Raw genomic sequence first — 22,757 nt, forward strand, 5'->3', positions numbered from 1 at the left:
CACATCCTGCAGAGTCTGTCCAACTGTCCCGCATCATGCAGGTAATGATATTAGATTCTGGTTTCTGTTGTTATTTTGATTTTGTTTCTGTCTCCTTTCTCTTCATGTTTTGATTCAGTGTCTTTTTCTAAAATTGAATTTAACAAAGAAAGCGTGTGGAGAGGAAACCTCAACACTGGCAGCTACGCTCACAGAGGAAGGAGGGGGGCTTTTGTTATATGTGACCATGAAGTGATCACACTTCTCGTCAACACCTCTCACTTCACCAAGTTACAAGATGGAGGAAACCTGTCTGCTGCAGCTGCTCTGTAAGTATCATCTGTCTGAGCTTCGTTTCAGTGATAATGAGCAGAACACTGTGATCTAACTGAACATCATGTCTGTGTGGAGCCAGTCTGCAGCTTCTTTCACACAAAAACAAAAACAGTTGTAAAATGCATGAAATATAGTATCCTGTCTTATTCGAGTTTGACCCATGATCTGACTTTTTTTTCAAAGATAATTGGATTTTCTCGGATGTCTTGTTACATGTGAAACCTCAAACTAACCTGAGTGTTCTTTGTCTTCAGGTCTGACCTCACTGCTGAGCTGCACAACAAACCAAGGTCAGTAAACTTCTTCTGTCACATCGTGACTGACACTTTCTGGGAAAATGAAACTTAAAAGTTTGTTTTGTAATTCAAAATGTCAATTAATCTCAGGTTCAGACTCAAAGCAACATGAATGTTTCTTGTAACACGTATAGTGTGTGTATCTGCAGCCATATATCATACCCTCCTCCTCTGTGCTGTAGTCAGTGAGCCACTCTGTGTCACTGGGTGACGTGTTCCTTCATTACCATGAACACACTTGCTGTAGTTTAAGCCTCGGTTCCACCAAACCCTTTCAGTCCAGCACCTTTGGAGCCAGCAGTAAGCCTTCAGACATGGTACCTAGACCCTGGGTCTGTTCAGACAGTCCTCTTAAATGTGGGCGGGGTTGTTGTCACTCACTGCTCCGTCCAGCACTCGCTGTATTTCCTCATCAGCGGTGACACAGATGGAAGTCTGCACCTGGTTTATCGTCCACAGAACGAGGCTGCACGCCCACATTTTCACAACAAAATAGAACAGGCTGCAGTGAGAGTCTCTCTCCATGGGATATTTAAAAATAGCAGCTTTGTGCATTTAGTCCTTCTCAGGCAAGCTCAGGGGTTTAGTGTTGCTGTAGCCCACAGGAAGTGAGGATTAGAATATATGACCTTCACATAATCCGCTCCAAATGAATCTATATTTTTAAAGTCATTACTAAAAGTGTGTGTCATATAAAAACTAAAGTGATGGTCAAAGTTGTCACAGTGAAATTTAAGGTGTGCTGATGGATTCACATCATCAACTCATACATTGAGTAACATTACAAGTTAACGTTCCACCTTAAAAGTTGCCGGCAGTCGGCCCAGTGAATGAAGTGATTTTTTCTCTTTCATTTTATAGTTGTAGTTTACTGATGTATGAACAGAGGTTACATAAAACCAGAGTGAGCGTCCTCTACTGACCAATCAGACTGCAGGGTTTCTAGCTCCACCTTTTAGGACCAGATCTGTGTGCTAGGTACCCCAACAGAGGGGGGACCAAACATGGGGACGCTAAGGAACGCTTCTGTTGCTACCATCCACAACTTTACACTGTGGAGACAGAAAAATAATCGTTATAATGTGTACTGAACTGAACCGGACTGACTCAATCCCACACACATTGTCCCGCCGCCACAAACACTCACTAAAGCACCAAATGTGGATTAATCCACAGGCTAAAATAGTCTCCATGAGGTTCACAATTTCCATCCAAAAAACATGGATGCTTCACACACAGAAGATCTATACAATCAGCACAGTTTCAAGATTAGAGTCAGCAATTCAGTATCTGACCAAATGTCTCCCCTTCTGTTCCTGAGATATGATGTTAAAACATGATGATGTCACAGTCAAGCTGACCTTTGACCTTTTCACCTTCATTATTTCATCCTGTTAGACATTTGTGTCAAGCGTTGTTATAATTAGCGTGTGAATTCTTGGGTTATAAATTAGAATGAGACGGAGTCGGTCACCAGAGAATTCAGTTAACGGAGGAAAACCTCGAGCTGGTGAGGCAGCGGTCAGTGGTTGTAAAATGTTTCTAGAGTTTAAGAGACGTATTAATGATGATTTAGTTTAACTAAAGACGGATACATGTCACCATCTGCAGCTCATCTGACTGTGAGTCCCAGCAGCTCTCAGCTGTTTGAAGATGAGTTTATCTCTCTGACCTGTGAGGACGACAGCTCTGCTGGATGGACTCTGAGGAGGAACACAACCAGACGGAAGATGTCTCAGTGCGGAGCTGGATGGGGAAGATCAGCTGGTTCGTCCTGTATCATCAGTGTGACAGTCCCATGGGACAGTGGAGTTTACTGGTGTGAGTCCAGAGAGGGAGCAACCAGTAAGAGCATCAACATCAGTGTCACTGGTAAGATCAGACTGTGGAGTCAGTGTTGATGAAGCTGTGTGTAAATGGATGAAATGCTGTAGTTTGTCTCTGTGTTGAGGTGGATCAGTGATCCTGCAGAGTCCTGTCCTCCCTGTGATGGAGGGACATGATGTCACTCTGCACTGTAAAACAAAGACGTCCTCCAACCTCCCAGCTGCTTTCTATAAAGATGGCTCCTTCATCAGGACTGAGCCTGCAGGTCACATGACCATCCGCCATGTAACCAGGTCTGATGAAGGCCTCTACAAGTGTGACATCACAGGTCATGGAGAGTCTCCACCCAGCTGGCTCACTGTCACAGGTCAGGAGGTTACCTTTGATTTCAGGAGTTCATTCATCCAGATATTCACCTGACCAGGTGGGATTCTCTCTACAGGTAGACCTCCAACCACAGCTCCACCTCCTACATTGACCCCGCCCACATCTGCAGCCCCGCCCCCTGACTCAGACCACCTCCATCTTGTGTTCACAGTGCTCTATTACCTGGTGGTGTTCTGTCCGTACTTCATCTCCACTTTCATCATGGTGTCTTTATATCGACAACGACCCACAGGTATCAATCAATCAATCAATCAATCAATTAGTTAATCAGTATTGCACAACATCTCTATGATGATCATCTAATGTTGATTGTTGTTATTTATCACTGTCTCTTCTTTTAATATTGTTTATCCCCTCTGACAGGAAATGGCCTACCCGTCTCCATGGCAATGGCACCATCCAACCAAGCTGAGCAGAGATTGGCTGAGGACTATGATGACATAGCGGCGGTCAGCACGGTGCATCACTTCTGAGCTGAACAGAGGAGAGACAGAGTTTCCTGTTCCATTAGTGCGATGATTCAAACATCCGTCTGTGTCACTCTGAATATTGTCAATAAAGTTTGGTGTGTTTGTTTTGGTAGTTCCGCCTGATGTGTGTGTGTGTGTGTGTGTGTGTGTGTGTGTGTGTGTGCGTGTGCGTGCGTGCTCTGGAGTCCCTGCACATGAATATTGTGATAGTGTGTGTGTGTTTTCTGGAGATGAGTCAGATGGAAAGTCCTGGTGCTTGTTGTGGTTTGGTTGTGGTGAACAGCTGAGCTTGAGCAGCTGTCAGTCAACATCATACTGAGCCTCTACACTCAGTGTGTGTGTGTCCTGTCATCACACACACCTCCTGCATCTGTTCTCACACACTCACATTGTGGGGACCTGAACCCAAACGGGAGTCGAGTCCCCACAAGGTGAAAGAGGACACGTCAGGATTCAGACTTGGTTTCTGGTCGTCTCATTACTGAAGGTGAGGACATTTTGACCTGTCCTCAGGATGAAGGTCAGATTTAGGTTTAGCTGAAGAGTTTGAGGTCCAGTCTTCACAGCTGATACAGACGTCGAGTGGAAGACGCCCCACCTGTGTGGTTGTTCTCCTGCCCTGGTAAAGATCCCTGACGGAGGTCACAGGTCACAGACGCACATCAGACCAGTCATCCCACTCCTGTAAGACTAGAAACTGGTCAAAGACCTGAGGACACTCACTGTACAGGTCAATAAGAGAGTCACCTGAGGATGGCACAGAGAGGGACGCTCATAAACCATCTGATGTGACTGCACCATCAGAGACCAGATGTGATCCCAGAGTCCTCCTGTGTTCAGTCTGCTTCAGTGTTTGAGCTCCACCTGCTGGTGTTCATCACCACCTACACTGATGTTTCCTCCATCATTCACATTCACTTCCTCAACATCAGTGAGCTCAGCTGTCCACTCTACAGAGTCACAGGTCTCAGGTCATCTGTCACACTGTGTCTGTGAGTGGCAGTCCTGTTAGAGACAGGGGACCTGACAGATGCAGTGTTTTCTTCTATCAGCTCTTCAGTTGTTTTAACTGTGAACTTTTCTAAAGAGGCTGTTCAGCAGAGAGTGAAGACTCTGTGAGAGTATTTATAAAGTTTATATCTTAAATAAATATCTAAACTTTTAGTTTTCTTCACAGAAATGAATGACATGCTGAGACACAGGCCTCTTGTGTATCATTTTTAAAGTTTCTTACATCCCTTTAATTCATGAAAGGCTCACGCTCCCCAGTGAAGCTTTGGCGACCCAAAGGAATACTGAAACACAGCCAGCTTTTGTCCCGAGACTGAAAGGGTTAATATAATATGTATCCACTGGTGGTGGATGAACAGGAAACAGCTGATAGCAGGAATTAGCGAGCAGCTAGTAGCAAGAGGGAAACACAAACCTGACAGACACTGTAAAGATGAGCAACTGGGGAGACAAGGAATTGCGCGCCCTCCTTGTCCTCGCAAACGAAGAGGCCATTAACCATCAGATGACGGGGACGGTGAAGAACGGGCCGATTTATGAGAGAATCACCGAAGGACTGACCAGCCGCGACTTCAATGTTGAATCTGTCCTCGCTGTTTTCAAAACTCAGCACACAGAAGTGACTTTTGGTTTCCCTTTGTTGTTGTTTTTATGTTTTTATGTTAGTCTATATCTTTGCTAAAGGACAGACAACTCGTTCAGCATCTCTGAAGAAGTTTTTCATCTCTTTGTGTTTGTTCTTCATCTCTTTGTGGTCGTTTTGTTCCTCTTTGTTGAATACAAACAACAAACATGAGCAACAACACGACTCACAGCAGAGTCTGAACAACTATCAGCTTTAATACGAGACAAAAACATGTCTCAACAACATCATCTAAAAGTCAAACTACAACATGTGGAGTTCCACAGGGAAGCGTTCTGGGTCCTCCACTGTTTCTCATCTACCAAGGACCTGAAACATTTTAGCTTCATTTCACATCAGTTCAGAAGTGATGCTCCGTGGTGACAGCAGTGATGACATCATCGTAGTCATCGTCCAATCCCTCCTCGGCCTGGGTGGGCGGGGTTATCACCACGGAGACGAGCAGGTCATTTCCTACAGTCAGAGCAGGTTAGAAAGAGTTCTGTTAGAGACAAGTGTCAGTCATCAACACCTGATTGATTGATTGATTGATTGATTGATTGATTGATACCTCTTTGTCGTTGACGATATAAAGACACCATGATGAAAGTGGAGATGCAGTACGGACAGAACACCACCAGGTGGCAGACCACTCTGAACACAAGGTGGAGGTGGTCTGAGTCAGGGGGCGGGGCTGCAGATGTGGGCAGGGTCAATGTAGGAGGTGGAGCTGTGGTTGGAGGTCTACCTGTAGAGAGAATCCCACCTGGTCAGGTGACTATCTGGATGAATGAACTCCTGAAATCAAAGGTAACCTCCTGACCTGTGACAGTGAGCCAGCTGGGTGGAGACTCTCCATGACCTGTGATGTCACACTTGTAGAGGCCTTCATCAGACCTGGTTACATGGCGGATGGTCATGTGACCTGCAGGCTCAGTCCTGATGAAGGAGCCATCTTTATAGAAAGCAGCTGGGAGGTTGGAGGACGTCTTTGTTTTACAGTGCAGAGTGACATCATGTCCCTCCATCACAGGGAGGACAGGACTCTGCAGGATCACTGATCCACCTCAACACAGAGACAAACTACAGCATTTCATCCATTTACACACAGCTTCATCAACACTGACTCCACAGTCTGATCTTACCAGTGACACTGATGGTGATGCTCTTACTGGTTGCTCCCTCTCTGGACTCACACCAGTAAACTCCACTGTGCCATGAGACTGTCACACTGATGATACAGGAAGAACCAGCAAGTTTTCCCCAGTCAGCTCCGCACTCTGCTCTGGTTTCATCGCTTGTGTTCCTCCTCAAAGTCCATCCAGCAGAGCTGTCGTCCTCCTCGCAGCTCAGAGAGACAGACTCGTCTTCAAACATCTGAGAGCTGCTGGGACTCACAGTCAGAGAGGCTGCAGGGAGGAGGAGGAGGAGGAGGATAGACACATTAAAAGCTGAAGCCACTGACAGATCTCAGTTTGTGTTTGTGTCCAACATCATGTGATTAATGTAACGTCTAATGTGTCCTTCAGTCCATGTGAGGACACAAACTGGTCCTTTCCTTGCAGACCTATCTAGACTTTGTGCAGACAAAGGAGGAGGACAGGCAGACTCCCCATCAACCTCTCAACCTGTGTCTTTGGATCTTTGTCAGTCTGAAGTCTTAAATCCTCCCTGTGTGACCTCCAGTGACTCTTCTATCAGTGTTTGTCACACACAGTCAGTGAGTTTGAGACGTGACAGAAGAAGTTTACTGACCTTGGTTTGTTGTGCAGCTCAGCAGTGAGGTCAGACCTGAAGACAAAGAACACTCAGGTTAGTTTGAGAGACAACAACTGTGACCTCAGAGAAGATGGAGTCCACACTCAGTCCTCACATTGTCTTCCTGCTCTAACTTTACTGTGTCTGTCAGGATGTGAATGCAGCACTAAGAGTCACAGCAGCTACAAGTCAGAGAATCATCTGACACAAATACCACATTTCTCTTTGAACAGGAACTTGAAGGCAACACAGAGCAAACACACAGAGAGTCGGCTCCTTTGAGTGAGTACATGTGGACGACTGATAGATAACTTTGACATGTCTGACACACTGCAGCTCAGTCTGCTAACCCTTGAACATACAGTTAGTCTTCAGATGATGTCACTTCCTGCTCCTACAGGTTGTGTTGGACTAAAGTAAAAACCTTTTCTGAACGTATCAAACGATGATGTAACGAGTGAATTCAGACAGAACAGAGTGAACTTACAGACGAGCCGTTGAAGAGATGTTTGTCCCATGGTAGCTCTTGGTCATGTGACATCATCAAACACTTTGAATGTTTGTCTCAGAGGTGTTCAAACCACCATTTCCTCTGTGGAGGTGGGTGCAGCAGCCGTGTGTTTTCTCTCCTGCAGCTGGTCACTTGTGTTAGTTTCTAATGGCAGAGATTAACGTTGTTGATTGTGATGAAGGATATTTCCACCTGTGTGTATTAGTGAGACTGTAGTTGTCATTTCCCTGAAGTTACTGACTGGACTTGACACTTTGTGTCTGTATCTAAAAGGAGTTTATTGTTGTGAACACATGTGGAGCAGCTGTTGTTGAATCAAAGATCAACACAGTCATTTATGCTCTTGTTGTCCATATCTAATACCACAACAACAAGTGAGCTTACCAGACCTCTGTAGCTCCTCGTCTCTGCTCCAGGCTCCAGGCTACCACTGCATTGTGGGTAATGTAGGCACCAGGTTTTGACAAGAAAGCAGAACGTGTGTAATAAAAAAAGACCACATCTCTAATTCTGCTGCATCGATCTGATTTTTTTCAAACTGTCCATCGTGAGTCCGTCATCGTCACCAGTCACCGTCTCGTACGCTGCTGCCACTGCCAAGGACGAGAGCAGACTGCAGACTATCATTCACTCCACTGAGAAGCTGACTGGCTGCACTCTGCCCTCCCTCCAGGACCTGTTCACCTCCAGGACCTTGAGACCCCTCCAACCCCGGACACAAACCCTCTGAAACACTCGTCTGTGGTAGGACGCTGCAGTCCATCAGGACCAACAGCTCACAGCATGAGAACAGTTTCTTCCTGTGTGCAGCTGGACTCATGAACAAGGCCTGGGACGACCTCTGACAGACTCTCATCCTGCCCCCACAGACACTACACCTGACTTTACTGCACATCTTTACTGCTCATCTTCTTATTTTCATCTTCATGCTCCAAAACAACAAGGCAGATTCTTTGTATGTTAAAACTTACTCAGCAACAGACCTGATTCTGATTGTTGATGAGTAGTTTGATAGCGTGCAGCTACACTCTGTATGTTCACAGCTCAGTGGGTAAAACACACAGAAGCTTTCACACATGCAGATATAAAACTGGTCCACTTCCTGTCAACTAAACCGCGGCCACCTACAGGAAGATACAGCCTGTTTGTTTGAACATCATCATCAAGTCATTTTGTCATCAATCCAACAGATTAAAATAAATGTCTTTAATCTCTGTGATGAAACAAGCAGCTTCAACTTTCACCTCCTGCAATCACAACAATGAACACACACACCCATCTGTTTTATTCTGACTGAACACAGAAATCTAGAGATTTGTAGAGATGAAACCACAACACTGCCCGCCACAGAGGAAGGAGGAGGGCTTTGAACTGATCACACCTCTCATCAACACATAGATCTCATTTCACCAAGTAACAGGATGGAGGAAACCTCTCTGCTGCTGCTGCTCTGTAAGTATCATCTGTTTATGTTTCTAAAATCATCAAACTGAAAGAAATACAAGAACAATGAGTTCTGTAACAATCCTGTAACTTTAACAGATGTTTATTTGAAAGGTTGTGACGATGCCTTCACAGCCTCTGTTTAATTTATGAGACTGCTGTTGAACTTTTCTTAAAAAATAGATCAGAGTAATGTCCTGATGGGTTTCCTCCTCCTCTCTGTGTTCATCAGTATGTGATACAAAGATCTTTCTGTGTTGCTGAACTCAGGTGTTCGTCAGTTGTGTCGAAGGTCTCGTTGTATCACAGCCTCAAACTAACCTGAGTGTTCTTTGTCTTCAGGTGTGACCTCACTGCTGAGCTGCACAACAAACCAAGGTCAGTAAACTTCTTCTGTCACATCTCAAACATGGCTGAGTCTCTGTAGACAGAAGATGTAGTGTGAGATTTACAATGTGTCAAAGAGTTATTGTGAGAGTTTAGACTTGTTGATTTGAGAGCAGTTTGTCATTTAGAAGTCTGAGGTCTCATTTATTCACAGCTATATTAAAGATGTTCACATTTTGCATTCTGTCTGAAACTGTTGGTGAGGCACTGAGGTTCTGTCAGCCTCCCTTCAGTGTAAAAAAAAAAAAAAAAGAAAAAAAAGGGACCCCAGACATCAATAATGACAGGGCTGCAAATTATTCCCAGAGAGTGGAAAGCTCCTGGAGCAGCTACTTTTCAGGATGGGGAACTGAAATGGGAAAGGTTGGTGCGTATTAAAGAGTGTCATATAGGTATTGTAATAGGGCAGAAAAATGTTGGCTCAAATGATGAAGGTGTGTTGCTCTCTAATGGCTGCCATTTTGGACCTTCAGGGAGATATCAAATCTTAAACTGAAAATGTAAAAGATCATCATTTTATTTTCTAACTATCACATCCTCCTCCTCCTCCCTGCAGCCTCTCTGACTGTGAGTCCCAGCAGCTCTCAGATGTTTAAAGGACAGTCTGTCTCTCTGAGCTGTGAGGAGGACGACAGCTCTGCTGGATGGACTCTGAGGAGGAACACAAGCGATGAAACCAGAGCAGAGTGCGGAGCTGACTGGGGAAGATCAGCTGGTTCTGTCTGTAACATCAGCTACATCTTCTTATGGCACAGCGGAGTTTACTGGTGTGAGTCCAGAGAGGGAGCAACCAGTAAGAGCATCACCATCAGTGTCACTGGTAAGATCAGACTGTGGAGTCAGTGTTGATGAAGCTGTGTGTAAATGGATGAAATGCTGTAGTTTGTCTCTGTGTTGAGGTGGATCAGTGATCCTGCAGAGTCCTGTCCTCCCTGTGATGGAGGGACATGATGTCACTCTGCACTGTAAAACAAAGACGTCCTCCAACCTCCCAGCTGCTTTCTATAAAGATGGCTCCTTCATCAGGACTGAGCCTGCAGGTCACATGACCATCCGCCATGTAACCAGGTCTGATGAAGGCCTCTACAAGTGTGACATCACAGGTCATGGAGAGTCTCCACCCAGCTGGCTCACTGTCACAGGTCAGGAGGTTACCTTTGATTTCAGGAGTTCATTCATCCAGATATTCACCTGATGTTGAACTCAGGATCTCTGACTCTCTTTAAACTTTTCTAATCCATTGTTTCTTCAAAATTGGAAATGTTGTCAAATTAAGAATATTCATGATAAAGTTTGACCTCCTGACCTGTGATGTCACACTTGTAGAGGCCTTCATCAGACCAGTTGAGGAAAGATAAAACTGTTATGTGTGTGTGGATCAGGACCAGTGTACAGTGTCTCAGATATCTGGTCTCTCACAGAAGAAAATCAGACCTTTAATTTAATGATTTGGTCCTAGATGGCTGGTTGACAGAGGTGAACATGGAGGTGAACAGTAGAAGCAGTGTGACTGTGAGTCCAGCAGAGGGCAGTGTTGACTCTGGTTCATATGTTACACAGAGGGACAGTGAATGCATCATGTGGATGATGATGATGATGATGATGGTGATGATGATGATGATGATGATTGTGCTGCTGTTGAGCTGCACTGAGTTACAGTGAGAGGTGTCTCTAATATTGTGTCCAGCCCGTATCAATCAGCTCAGTAACATAACAGGAACATGAGATGACACATGTATATTCTTCAATAAGCTGAGCTGTATATAGCTGTAGATATCTCATGGATTTGACAACTTATTTCTAATAATCATGTTCATATGTTATTAAAGTGAACTGTCTGACTAAATGAGCCCTGTTCAACGCTTCACAGAGACAAGTCACGCCTGAAGGAGGAAGACTTTAACTTTCACTTCTCTTCCTGGGCTGATATCGTGTCCTCAGTAACCCCAGATGTGAGCTCCACCCACTCATGAGACAAAACCAGCCCTCCCAGCTGGTTTCAGCCAGTTCAGTTCAGACACAGGATGAAGAACAAGACACGGACAGAAGACGCAGCAGCAGATCAACATCCTCTCAGCTCTCATGGCTCCATTCCTGCTCCTGTTGTTCCCTCTGTGTGCAGCAGCTTCAGGTAAATATCAGCTTTTATTGTGAAGAGATTCATGGAGATATTATTTCTGACCTGAGTAATGAAACAATGTCTTGTTCTAGATAATGGGTCTCGGTGCTCTTTTTTTAGGTGTGTAAATAGTAATAATAATAATATCTGCACCACATATATATTGTTGGATGTGTAGTTAATAAGTGTTGTATTCAACTTTGTCAGTGACTTCAAACACAAAGGAGTGGTCATACAGACTGTTTCACGGCTGTGCTGTGATTGGCTGAATGTTGACAGCGCGCGTGTGGAGCATGCTGACGAGATCGAGGCTGAACGAGGCTGAGTGAGAGGAGACGGGGGGGGATCAACGCCTCCGCCCGCTCGACAGTAACGTTGCATGTCGCGGAGCGGTGAACAAACCAAACAACACAATGTCAGGAGAAACTGAAAAGATATGCCGTCTATGTAAAGTCAACTTGCTAATTAATGAGCCATTACATGTTCAACGTTTCAGCGGCGACACGTGATGACCGCGACCCCGCGGTCGCGCGCGCCGTTCATCGGCGATTTCACTAAATGATGATAGAACGATAGGATGTGGACAAGATCACCCAACTCTAATGGCAACACTTTGTGACTCTGGATGGTTATTATTGTTTTTCAGACCAACATGTGACAGTGCACCCTGGACATGACGTCACTCTGAGATGTGAGGCTGGTAATGTCTCCATCTTAGCTGTAGAGTGGACCAGACCTGACCTGGAGCCACCACAGTACGTCTTCTTATACAGACACGGATACTTAGACCCAACCCACCAGCATCCATCCTTTACAGGCAGGGTGGAGCTGGTGGACAGAGAGCTGAAGGACGGAGACGTGTCTTTAACTCTGAAGAATGTGACCAGCAGAGACAAGGGAACATACGAGTGTCGAGTTAGATCAGATGGATCGAGACCCAGAAAGAGAGCCAACATACATGCTGATCCAATCACAGTCATCCACCTGGAGGTTACAGGTGAGTGTGTGGAGCTCAGTGTGTGTGTCTGTGTATCAGGTTGGAGCTGCAGTTTATTCCTGAGAGTCAAACATCAGAAATACACAAGACAAATGAAGGCTGTTCAACTAATCACACATTTACTGACTCTGATTTATTTCTAGCTGCAGATTTAAAGGATGGAAACTTCCCTCGTGGACACGTTGGACTGGCAGCAGGAGGTGTTGCAGTGCTTCTTTTAGTTGCTGCAGTGTTTGTTGCTGTCTGGATATATAGAAGACGTACAGACCAAAGATCAGAACGACCTGCTGCTGATGAAGCAGGAAACAATCAGCTCATGAGTCCCTCTGCTGTTTGAGACTGTTCACCATGATGGTCTGTTTCAGCCAATCATGTCTCTCCTCCATGAATCACTGCCTTATGGTGGTGGAGGGTTTGTGTACCTGCTGATCCTGGGAGCTGTGTTGTCTGGAGCACTGAGCTCCTGGTAGGGTCTCCCATAGCAAACTGGTCCCAGTGGAGGGCCAGACTGAATGTGATTCAGATGTCCACCCTTAACCAGGGATGGAAAGACTAGAATATTTTACTTAAGTGAAAGTATAGTTACATGAAGACAATTTACTTTGGTAAAAGTTCTGCTACTTGGAAAAAAAACATCAACACTTCCAAACACTAATTACTCCCCTCCATAAATCACGACCTCAACAAGTGCTAAAAGCAGAGCTGGCTCTAGCCGCTTTGGTGCCGTAGGCGGGATTAGGGATTGGCTATTCTAGCGTTAATATGTCCTGCAGACAACTTGAATAGATATTGATAGTTGCACTATACTTAGATTATATTTTGAGTTAGGCCATATTTCCTCTGTAAATTGTATTTGTCATCAAATATATTTCATTGTGCTGATTTTACCATAACAATAGAAGTAGGGGTGCACAATAACAGGAAATTATTACGTCATTCCGATAAGTCCGATATCATGACGAATAGCCCCGATATAATTTTGTCAGCACGGCAGTGCCCCGCTCCCACTATGAGACCTGAATGGCCTGCAGTGAATGCTGCGTTCAAGTGACGTCGGCATAATCAGAAAAAACTCTTTCTGACTGGGAAAATTCAAGAATGCCCCCTCATGTCGGAAAACGACTCGTTAACTCGGTCATAATTTCACACAGACGCGCACACTCTCTCTCTCTCTCTCTCTCTCTCTCACACACACACACACACACACACACACACATGCGCACGCTCTCTCTCACACTTTGCACGGTATACTGGTACCAACGGTAGACCGCGGCACTAAAACTCCAGTACATATGATACCATAATGTTGGAGTACTGTAGTACTACAGTACCTCAGGTACCACTGCTGTGGGATAAGTTCAAAGTCCAGTTGCAAGAGGGTGAGTGTCCATGCGCCGTCCAATAACAGCGTGCGCTGTCCAATAACGGTGAAGCCTGCCGGTTGTGGGTTGAATGGGGGTCACAGACAGGAATACGTATTCCTGTCAAATACGCCGGCCATAGTGCTCCACGGCGCAAGATAACAGCTTACCGGCAACGGAGAACCCTGGCTCAAGGTCCAATAATTTCCTCTTCTTTGCGTCATGACTGCCCAGTAGTACCTGAACAGCTGAGCCGTGGCGGCACACAGGTATGTGATGTGTCAGAGGAGAAACGAGCCGTTCACATTTCTCTCTCTGTGGCAGGTAACGGCCCACAAACCTCACCGCACTTTAGGGACTGTTCTTTACTTATGAAGGGACTGTTCTTTACTTGTCAGGGGAGGAGGGTGGCTGGTTGAGTTTTATTTCATTTATTTATTTTATTTTGATCCCCCCTATGTTCATCACTTATTGATGCTGTTTTTGAAGTATGAATAAGTCAGTAAGTAATTTATTCCATTGAAATATCATTGATGTATTATAGAAAAGTGATTTATCTTTTTATAAATGACAAAAGGCACATCTGCCTCATTTTTGCTGTGGTATCCTGATACTACTCAGAACCATGATATTTTCATTGGTATCGTACCGTGGGTCCCAGTTTTGGTACCGTGACAACACTACTTCACACACACACACACAGACGCACTCTCTCTCTCTCTCTCTCTCTCTCTCTCTCTCTCTCAATTCAATTCAATTCAAATGGCTTTATTGGCATCATGAGGTAACACTGTACATATTGCCAAAGCAAGCGTGTGGAATTCAAAATAATAATAATAACAATAAAGGAAAACAATATTTACAATAAATGAGTTATAATCTATACTGTTGGTAATGCTGTATGTATAATATGTATAACTATGATTGACTCCATCACAGTCATAGTCACATTCAATCAATCTCAGTAATAACAATAATAATAATAATAATAACAAAAAAAGAAGAAAACAACAAACAACAAATATTTGTGTCACTTCCTGTCTCTCAGTCTATGGCAGGCACAAAGATTGTGGAAGTTTGTGTGTGTGTGTGTGTGTGTGTGTGTGTGTGTTGATGTTACGAGAAATAAATGAATAAATAAATAATTAAGAATGAAACAATTAAAAATAAGTAAATAGTGAGTTGTGTTTCTCAGGTTCCACTGGCTGTCTTCAGGTCGGGACATGACGTGATGAATTTAGCTGCAGTGTTCTCACATTTGGGTATTTCCCCAAGTAAATATGGGAGTTTCTCCATGTCTGTCATGTTTTCAAATTCAGGGTGTATTTGTATTATTTTGGGAAAGTGTTCATTTCTCAGAGCCTGGTATTTGGGGCATGAGGTGAGGAAGTGTAGCTCTGACTCGACCTCTTGTCTGTCACAGTGGGAGCAGAGTCTCTCCTCCTCTGGCAGCCAGCTCTGTCTGTGCCGACCCTTCTCTATAGCTAGGCTGTGTTCACTGAGTCTGTACATAGTCAAGGCTTTTCTTAATTTAGGATCTTTTACTGTGCTCAGATCATTTGCTAATGTGAAGTTTCTTTTTAGGGTCAGATAACATTTTAATTTACTCTGTGTTTTAGTTGTTTCCTTCCAGTATGTGATATAGATTTCTCTTTGTTGGTTGATAATTTGGTTTGGTCTGATTGGCTTGGTGTTGTGGTCCCGAGGCTGTCCGGGGCATGTTAGGTTGTCTGGACGGAGCCTCAGGACCAGCTGGCTGAGGGGGCTCTTCTCTGGCTTCAGCTCTTGGCAGGTTAGGGCTTTGTGATGGTACGTCTGGGGGTCACTAGTTTTTAGGTGATTGTAAAATTGAATTGCTCTTTTTTGTATTTTCAATATGAGGGGGAATTGGCCGAGTTCTGCTCTACATGCGTTGTTTGGTGTCTTTCTCTGGACGTGCATGATGTTCTTACAGAACTCTGTGTGGAAAGATTCTATTATTGTTTTGTCCCATTTTTCAAATTCATGATTTAGTTTTGGTCCCCAAATTTCACTGCCATAGAGAATTATCGGTTCTAATACAAATTGGAACATTTTTAGCCAGATTTGAATTGGAATGTCCAGTTTAATATTTCTTGTAATTGCATAGAAAGCTCTCCTTGCTTTGTCTCTCAGATCTTTCACAGCCAAGTTGAAGCTTCCTGTGGAGCTTATGTTGCTCTCTCTCTCTCTGTTCTAATATGAGATAAAAGAACAACTGAACCCCATTTACCTTAGTGAAAAGGTATTCATTTGACTGGAACCATAAGCCAAAATTCTTTTAACTTATTTTTTTTGTTACTATGGAATGCACTTTTTCAGTTTGTTTACATAGACAAGTCTAACTTGTTCAGTGCAATCATTTTCTATATATATTTATTTTTCTGAACTTCTGGAATGAACTTTTTCAGTTTGTAATCCCGATGCATGTATTTGCATCAGTTCAAGGGGCCTTTATTTTTATATCATTAAGTAATGCACCTTATTTAAATTGATGTTCATTTGAGACATTAAATAGTTTTTTTGTTTGATATCTTTTCGAAAATGTTTGAGATGCTTGTCAATAGTTTTTCATTGGAAAAAATAAATATCTCTTAATTTAAAGAGTCAAAACTGTTTTGGTTTTGTTCATAGTATTGATGTCATGATCTATATATACTGTATATGTGTGTGTGTTATCGGTTATTGGTATCGTTTTAAAAGAAAAGTTACCGTGCCTCCCTAAATAGAAGTATGTAACACATATTTTAATAATAGATACTGTTGGTGTTCTTGAATGGACTCCTTTTAAAAAAGTCAAATATGTGGCAATATTGCATTCAGATGAAAATTGGGATCTGTGTGCAAGCTACAGTTCCCATTGTTTTCCGTCGCTATGGAGGTTTAGAAATGTTTAAAGGCTTGGCCAACTTATTTGTAACATTTGTACATTGTAATAATAGACTTCCATAGCCTCCATGTGCGGACAAATGGACAACAACACTCCAGATGTACAGGCCAGGATGAGTTGCATGTGTAAGTGATGTGAATATTGTGATTTTATTGATTGATATATTTGATAGAAACAACAAACATGTCTCTGGATGTGGCCATATTTACATTAGAAACATGACTGCAGCAGTAACATACAGTTACAGAACTCACCTGATTCAGGCTGTGTCTCACTGGAAGTGGTGAGGTAGTGAGGTGGTGTGCTGAATCCAGCCGTGCTGCTGCTTGTTGTCTGACTTGTAGCTGTATTCAAACAGACAGTACATCCATACTGTTACACCACTGCTTTAAGTCTGCTGTGTCATTCTACTTCATATAAAGTGAAGCACTGTACAAACAGACTTTATTTTATTTGACCTACATTAACTGTAATTAGAAACAAGGTTAAACTGGAACATTCAATAGTACTAATAATGACATTATAATAATAATATTAATAATGATAAAAATGACAACATAGCAGTGTGTCAGAGACCACCAATAATTGGCTAAACTTACATTCTTCAGAGAGTAGAGGAGATGTCAGAGAAGGCCCCTCTGCTGCAGTTTCTCGGGGCTTCTCGTTCAAATATTGTCTCAGTGCATCTGGACAGATGTAGAGTAGATTTACCTCTTACTGTACAGTACAAGCAAAACATGGAGCTGCAGCAGACAGACTACTACTTGCACCAGTGATGTGTTCAACATAACATCAATTATTATCTAGTTGTGATTATGCATTACTAAAACAAAAGAGGTTGCACTACAGTTATATAGTCACACATTAGTTTTACAGCTGTCCCTATTTGTTATCCAATTCCAGCACAATATCTAATGTGCTAAGTAAGAGGAGGAGCACTAAGCAGCCAGTAGTTCACCAGATAAAAACAGCAAAAAACCAGCTCAGCAGCTGAACTCAATCCTTGGCAGCGATCACATCATTATCTACAGTAGCATTATTAGGCAACTTTGCTTTATTTCAGCTTCGCAAGCTGCTAGCTCGTACAAATGAAAAGTCAAATGCCATTTTTTAATGTTATAAAAGACGACATACTTTGATACTGGGACCTCCGCCTCCTCTTTCCTCCGCTTTCTGTATGTGGCACCTGAGGGCTTGGAGGTCTTTTCATGATGACAAATTATGACCTCTTGTTGTCTGTCAGTCACAACCTACCTACCTGAGATGAGCACAGATAACTCGTCCCATCCACCTCCCCCACAGTCACATGACTGAGCACGGTGCAGGACAGGTTCAGGTCAAATAATGACAAGCAACAGGGGGGTTGTTGTTGTTTACTTTTTCTTTATTTGTTCTTTTTTCCCCTCAAGACAGCATGAGGAAAGGGCGCCAGTCGGCGCTGCAAATCATTACTAGTACTTATTTTATTTTATTTATTCTATTCTATTTTATTGTTTTGAGAGCCGGCCCTAGCTAAAAGCTACTGAGCCTCCAGTGTTTCTAAATCTCTTCATCTGAAGCCTTTAATCAATAACACAACACTGAGGAACAGAAGACATGTTGACTTCATGTCACTGATGACATGTTACAGTGTGTATGTGTTACTGTAACAGCTGATCATTGAGGTTTTTAAGGCCAAACAGCTGCTCAGTGTCATTAATGTGAAAGAAGTGATGTTGTTACAGTGTGTGTGCAGAATGAGTCAGACAGGAGGCCTCGGCTTTATATCATGACTTTTAAACAATGTGCTGAAGAAAACTTAAATGTGTTTAACTGAAGCTCTGTAACTGACACATGAAGCTGACCTGTCTGGACCTGTCACTGTAAACACATATGATTAAATGGAGGTTAATGCTGAGTTCACTCTGCCCCTGTTCTCCATTTTATTTACTATTATTGGGAACACTTTACAATAAGGTACACAAAGTTAGAGTAGTTACTGAGGAACTAACTATTAGTTAATGGTCAGTTCTTCAGTAACTCATGATCAAATTTCATAGAGGAGTGAGTTCACACACACTCTGACTTGTTCACACACACTCTGACTTGTTCACACACACTTTGACTTGTTCACACACACTCTGACTTGTTCACACACACTTTGACTTGTTCACACACACTCTGACTTGTTCACACACACACTCTGACTTGTTCACACACACTCTGACTTGTTCACACACACTCTGACTTGTTCACACACACACTCTGACTTGTTCACACACACTCTGACTTGTTCACACACACTTTGACTTGTTCACACACACTCTGACTTGTTCACACACACTTTGACTTGTTCACACACACACTCTGACTTGTTCACACACACACTTTGACTTGTTCACACACACACTCTGACTTGTTCACACACACTTTGACTTGTTCACACACACACTCTGACTTGTTCACACACACACTCTGACTTGTTCACACACACTCTGACTTGTTCACACACACACTCTGACTTGTTCACACACACTTTGACTTGTTCATACACACTTTGACTTCTTCACACACACTCTGACTTGTTCACACACACACTCTGACTTGTTCACACACACTCTGACTTGTTCATACACACTTTGACTTGTTCATACACACTTTGACTTGTTCACACACACACTCTGACTTGTTCACACACACACTCTGACTTGTTCACACACACTCTGACTTGTTCACACACACTTTGACTTGTTCACACACACTCTGACTTGTTCACACACACTCTGACTTGTTCACACACACACTCTGACTTGTTCACACACACACTCTGACTTGTTCACACACACTCTGACTTGTTCACACACACTTTGACTTGTTCACACACACTCTGACTTGTTCACACACACTCTGACTTGTTCACACACACACACTTGACTTGTTCACACACACTCTGACTTGTTCACACACACACTCTGACTTGTTCACACACACTTTGACTTCTTCACACACACTCTGACTTGTTCATACACACTTTGACTTGTTCACACACACTCTGACTTGTTCATACACACTCTGACTTGTTCACACACACTTTGACTTGTTCACACACACACTCTGACTTGTTCACACACACACTCTGACTTGTTCAAACACACTTTGACTTGTTCACACACACACTCTGACTTGTTCAAACACACTTTGACTTGTTCACACACACTCTGACTTGTTCACACACACTCTGACTTGTTCATACACACTTTGACTTGTTCACACACACTCTGACTTGTTCATACACACTTTGACTTGTTCACACACACACTCTGACTTGTTCACACACACTCTGACTTGTTCATACACACTTTGACTTGTTCACACACACTCTGACTTGTTCACACACACTCTGACTTGTTCATACACACTTTGACTTGTTCACACACACACTTTGACTTGTTCACACACACTCTGACTTGTTCACACACACACTCTGACTTGTTCACACACACACTCTGACTTGTTCATACACACTTTGACTTGTTCACACACACTCTGACTTGTTCACACACACTTTGACTTGTTCACACACACACTTTGACTTGTTCACACACACTCTGACTTGTTCACACACACACTTGACTTGTTCACACACACTCTGACCTGTTCACACACACACTCTGACTTGTTCACACACACTTTGACTTCTTCACACACACTCTGACTTGTTCATACACACTTTGACTTGTTCACACACACTCTGACTTGTTCACACACACTTTGACTTGTTCACACACACTCTGACTTGTTCACACACAGTTTGACTTGTTCACACACACACTTTGACTTGTTCACACACACTTTGACTTGTTCATACACACTTTGACTTGTTCACACACACTCTGACTTGTTCAAACACACTTTAATAATAATAATAATACATTTTATTTGTATTGCACTTTATATTAGAAAAAATCTCAAAGTGCTACAAGAAAGCAAGAAAACAACACAAACCGAACAAAGAGACAAATATAAAAGGCTAGTAAAAGGCCTTTGTAAAAAGGTAGGTCTTAAGGTTGCGTTTAAAAGAATCCACAGTCTGTGGTGCTCTCAGATGGTCAGGGAGAGCATTCCACAGACTGGGAGCAGCTGAGCAAAAGGCTCGATCACCCATGCTATGCAGCTTTGTTCTCGGGACCCTGAGGAGGTTGGCTGTGCTGGAGCGGAGGGTACGTGATGAAGTCTGGGGGAAGAGGAGTTCCTTTAAGTAGGCTGGGGCATCTCCGTGTACGCACTGGTGGGTGAGGAGGGAGATCTTATATTCGATCCTGCGTTCCACGGGGAGCCAGTGCAGTGATTTCAGGATGGGAGTGATATGGTCGTACTTGCGCACCTTCATCAGGATCCTAGCAGCGCTGTTTTGGATGTACTGGAACTTGTGAATGCTCTTGCTTGGGATCCCAATGAGGAGCGCATTACAATAGTCCAGCCTGGAGGAGACAAAGGCGTGTACCAGTTTTTCAGCATCGGGCAGAGAGAGTGTGGGGCGGAGCTTGGCAATATTCCTGAGGTGGTAGAAGGAGTTCTTGCACAGGTGATTGATGTGGGTGTCGAAGGTCATGTGGGCGTCCATGCTCACACCCAGGTTGGTGACTGCTGCGGAGAGTGGAATGACCTGACCAGTAAAGGTGAGAGAGGTTATGGGGGATGATCGTACTTGATGTGGAGTACCGACCAGCACGGCTTCAGTTTTGGAGCTGTTGAGTTGTAGAAAGTTATGATTCATCCACGCCTTGGTCTCCTCCAGGCAGGTTGTCAGAGTGACTGGTGATGGAGATGATGAATGGGCTGAAGGGGGGGTGGGTTCCGTCCTGATATAGAGCTGCGTGTCATCGGCATAGCAGTGGAATGACACGCCGTGCCTGCTGATGACACGGCCGAGGGGGAGCATGTATAGAGTGAATAGGAGGGGGCCAAGGACAGATCCTTGGGGGACACCGCAGGTGACAGGCTGCGTTGAAGATTTTGCGCCCCAAGGGAGACACACTGCCCGTCCGGCCAAATAGGACTGGAACCAGCTCAGGGCCAGGTCACAGAGACCAACGGTGGAGTGCAGACGATCCAGTAGGATGGCATGATCCACTGTGTCAAACGCTGCTGATAGGTCGAGGAGGACAAGGAGGGATGGACATCCAGCATCCGCCGCCATCAGCAGGTCGTTGGAGACCCTTACTAGGGCTGTCTCAGTGCTGTGAGCTGACCGGAACCCAGACTGGAACTTCTCGAAGATGTTGTTGTCTTTGAGGTGGTTTTGGAGCTGTGCGGCCACTACCTTTTCCAGCACCTTGGAGAGGAACGGGAGGTTGGAGATGGGCCTGTAGCTACTGAGGGCCTCCGGGTCCAGAGTGGGCTTCTTCAGAAGGGGAGTGATGATGGCAGTTTTGAGAGCTGGCGGAACATGGCCAGCCTGCAGGGAGAGGTTGATGACACTGGTGATCAGGGGACCAATGGCAGCAATGTTCGCCTTCACCAGGGCTGTGGGGAACGGATCCAGGGCGCAGGTAGAATTCTTCATCCCCCTGATGATGCGCTCAACTTCTCGCTGTGTGGTGTTATAGAAACAGCAGAGACGCTGGGAGTCTTCAAGCTGCGGGTCGACAACTGGAGCAGGGGGAGTAGAGGAGCCAGGGAGAAGAGAGCGAATGCCATCTACCTTAGCTCTGAAGAAGGACATGAAGTCATTGCACTGCTTCTCGGTGGTCTCTCTGTGCGCCTGGGTTTGGGGTTTAAGAAGGTTGTGTATAGTGGAAAATAGCTTTTTGGAATTGCCGGGGCTGTTACTGATGATTTTGGAATAAAAGTCTGATCGTGCATCTTTAAGGGCTTTGGAGTAGGCCTTTTGGTGTTCTCTGTAGGCTGCTCTGTGCACAGTTAATCCTGATGCCAAAAAGCGCCGCTCAAGGACACGACCAGCCGTCTTCATTTCCTTCAGTTCGCTGGTGAACCAGGGGGCAGAGCGCGAGAATGCAACTGTCCTGGTCCTCACAGGGGCATGAACGTCCAGGAGGCCACTCAGGGTTGTGTTGTAGAAACCTACTAAATCACCAACTGGTTTGTGTGGGTCACCAACTGATAAGACGGTTGGAGGAGTGAGATTTTGAAGGTCCAAGGCCAGTGCATCCCGGTTGATGTTCTTGATGTTTCTGAGGCAGATCTGGCGCTTGGGTTTTGAATGAGGGGAGGGAACTGCATCTCCATAGACACAACCATGTGGTCCGATACGCCCAGGTCATACACCAACAGGTTGGTAATTGGGGCAGCAGAGTCAGTAATGACTAGATCGAGGGTGTGCCCCCTGGAGTGTGTAGGGGCGTT

At 44.3% G+C, this 22,757-nt stretch overlaps 3 protein-coding genes across 6 annotated transcripts; 2 read left to right on the forward strand and 1 right to left on the reverse strand.

The window, feature by feature from the left end:
* Positions 1-220: 220 nt before the first annotated feature.
* LOC125883786 (Fc receptor-like B) lies at positions 221-3,407 on the forward strand. Of its 2 annotated transcripts, none has more exons than XM_049568358.1 (6): positions 221-308; positions 570-605; positions 2,223-2,483; positions 2,563-2,805; positions 2,881-3,057; positions 3,189-3,407. In XM_049568358.1, the coding sequence occupies exons 1-6, from the start codon at positions 278-280 to the stop codon at positions 3,296-3,298; spliced, it is 858 nt and encodes a 285-aa protein (XP_049424315.1). In that variant the 5' UTR covers positions 221-277; the 3' UTR covers positions 3,299-3,407. The 2 variants fall into 2 exon arrangements, with proteins under 2 accessions (XP_049424315.1, XP_049424316.1); XM_049568359.1 differs by having other exon boundaries at positions 267-308; positions 2,977-3,057.
* Positions 3,408-5,191: 1,784 nt separating this feature from the next.
* On the reverse strand, positions 5,192-7,204 carry LOC125883790 (Fc receptor-like protein 5). Of its 2 annotated transcripts, none has more exons than XM_049568365.1 (4): positions 6,074-6,337; positions 5,752-5,994; positions 5,500-5,676; positions 5,192-5,402 (listed from the first exon to the last, which is right to left on the reverse strand). In XM_049568365.1, the coding sequence occupies exons 1-4, from the start codon at positions 6,303-6,305 to the stop codon at positions 5,290-5,292; spliced, it is 765 nt and encodes a 254-aa protein (XP_049424322.1). In that variant the 5' UTR covers positions 6,306-6,337; the 3' UTR covers positions 5,192-5,289. The 2 variants fall into 2 exon arrangements, with proteins under 2 accessions (XP_049424322.1, XP_049424323.1); XM_049568366.1 differs by lacking the exons at positions 5,192-5,402; positions 5,500-5,676 and adding exons at positions 6,684-6,719; positions 7,174-7,204 and having other exon boundaries at positions 5,699-5,994.
* A 1,418-nt stretch (positions 7,205-8,622) lies between these two features.
* On the forward strand, positions 8,623-16,030 carry LOC125883805 (Fc receptor-like B). Of its 2 annotated transcripts, none has more exons than XM_049568392.1 (4): positions 8,623-8,649; positions 8,983-9,018; positions 9,584-9,847; positions 9,927-10,222. In XM_049568392.1, exons 3-4 carry the CDS (start codon positions 9,616-9,618, stop codon positions 10,220-10,222), a joined length of 528 nt encoding a protein of 175 aa, XP_049424349.1. In that variant the 5' UTR covers positions 8,623-8,649; positions 8,983-9,018; positions 9,584-9,615. The 2 variants fall into 2 exon arrangements, with proteins under 2 accessions (XP_049424349.1, XP_049424348.1); XM_049568391.1 differs by lacking the exons at positions 8,623-8,649; positions 8,983-9,018; positions 9,927-10,222 and adding exons at positions 10,898-11,158; positions 11,793-12,143; positions 12,287-16,030 and having other exon boundaries at positions 9,730-9,847.
* The last annotated feature ends 6,727 nt before the right edge of the window (positions 16,031-22,757 follow it).

This window comes from Epinephelus fuscoguttatus, linkage group LG23 (genome assembly GCF_011397635.1).
Source record: "Epinephelus fuscoguttatus linkage group LG23, E.fuscoguttatus.final_Chr_v1".
Taxonomy (NCBI): domain Eukaryota; kingdom Metazoa; phylum Chordata; class Actinopteri; order Perciformes; family Serranidae; genus Epinephelus; species Epinephelus fuscoguttatus.

Bases quoted from the DNA above. Each gene is read 5' to 3' on its own strand.
- LOC125883786 (XM_049568358.1), top strand. From the start codon at position 278: ATGGAGGAAACCTGTCTGCTGCAGCTGCTCT. The intron at 309-569 runs GTAAGTATCATC...CTTTGTCTTCAG, and splicing joins CTGTCTGCTGCAGCTGCTCT to GTCTGACCTCACTGCTGAGC. The intron at 2,484-2,562 runs GTAAGATCAGAC...CTCTGTGTTGAG, and splicing joins CATCAACATCAGTGTCACTG to GTGGATCAGTGATCCTGCAG.
- LOC125883790 (XM_049568365.1), bottom strand. From the start codon at position 6,305: ATGTTTGAAGACGAGTCTGTCTCTCTGAGCTGCGAGGAGGACGACAGC. The intron at 5,677-5,751 runs GTCAGGAGGTTA...TTCTCTCTACAG, and splicing joins CAGCTGGCTCACTGTCACAG to GTAGACCTCCAACCACAGCT. The intron at 5,403-5,499 runs GTATCAATCAAT...CTCTGACTGTAG, and splicing joins ATATCGTCAACGACAAAGAG to GAAATGACCTGCTCGTCTCC.
- LOC125883805 (XM_049568391.1), top strand. From the start codon at position 11,110: ATGGCTCCATTCCTGCTCCTGTTGTTCCCTCTGTGTGCAGCAGCTTCA. The intron at 11,159-11,792 runs GTAAATATCAGC...ATTGTTTTTCAG, and splicing joins TCTGTGTGCAGCAGCTTCAG to ACCAACATGTGACAGTGCAC. The intron at 12,144-12,286 runs GTGAGTGTGTGG...ATTTATTTCTAG, and splicing joins CATCCACCTGGAGGTTACAG to CTGCAGATTTAAAGGATGGA.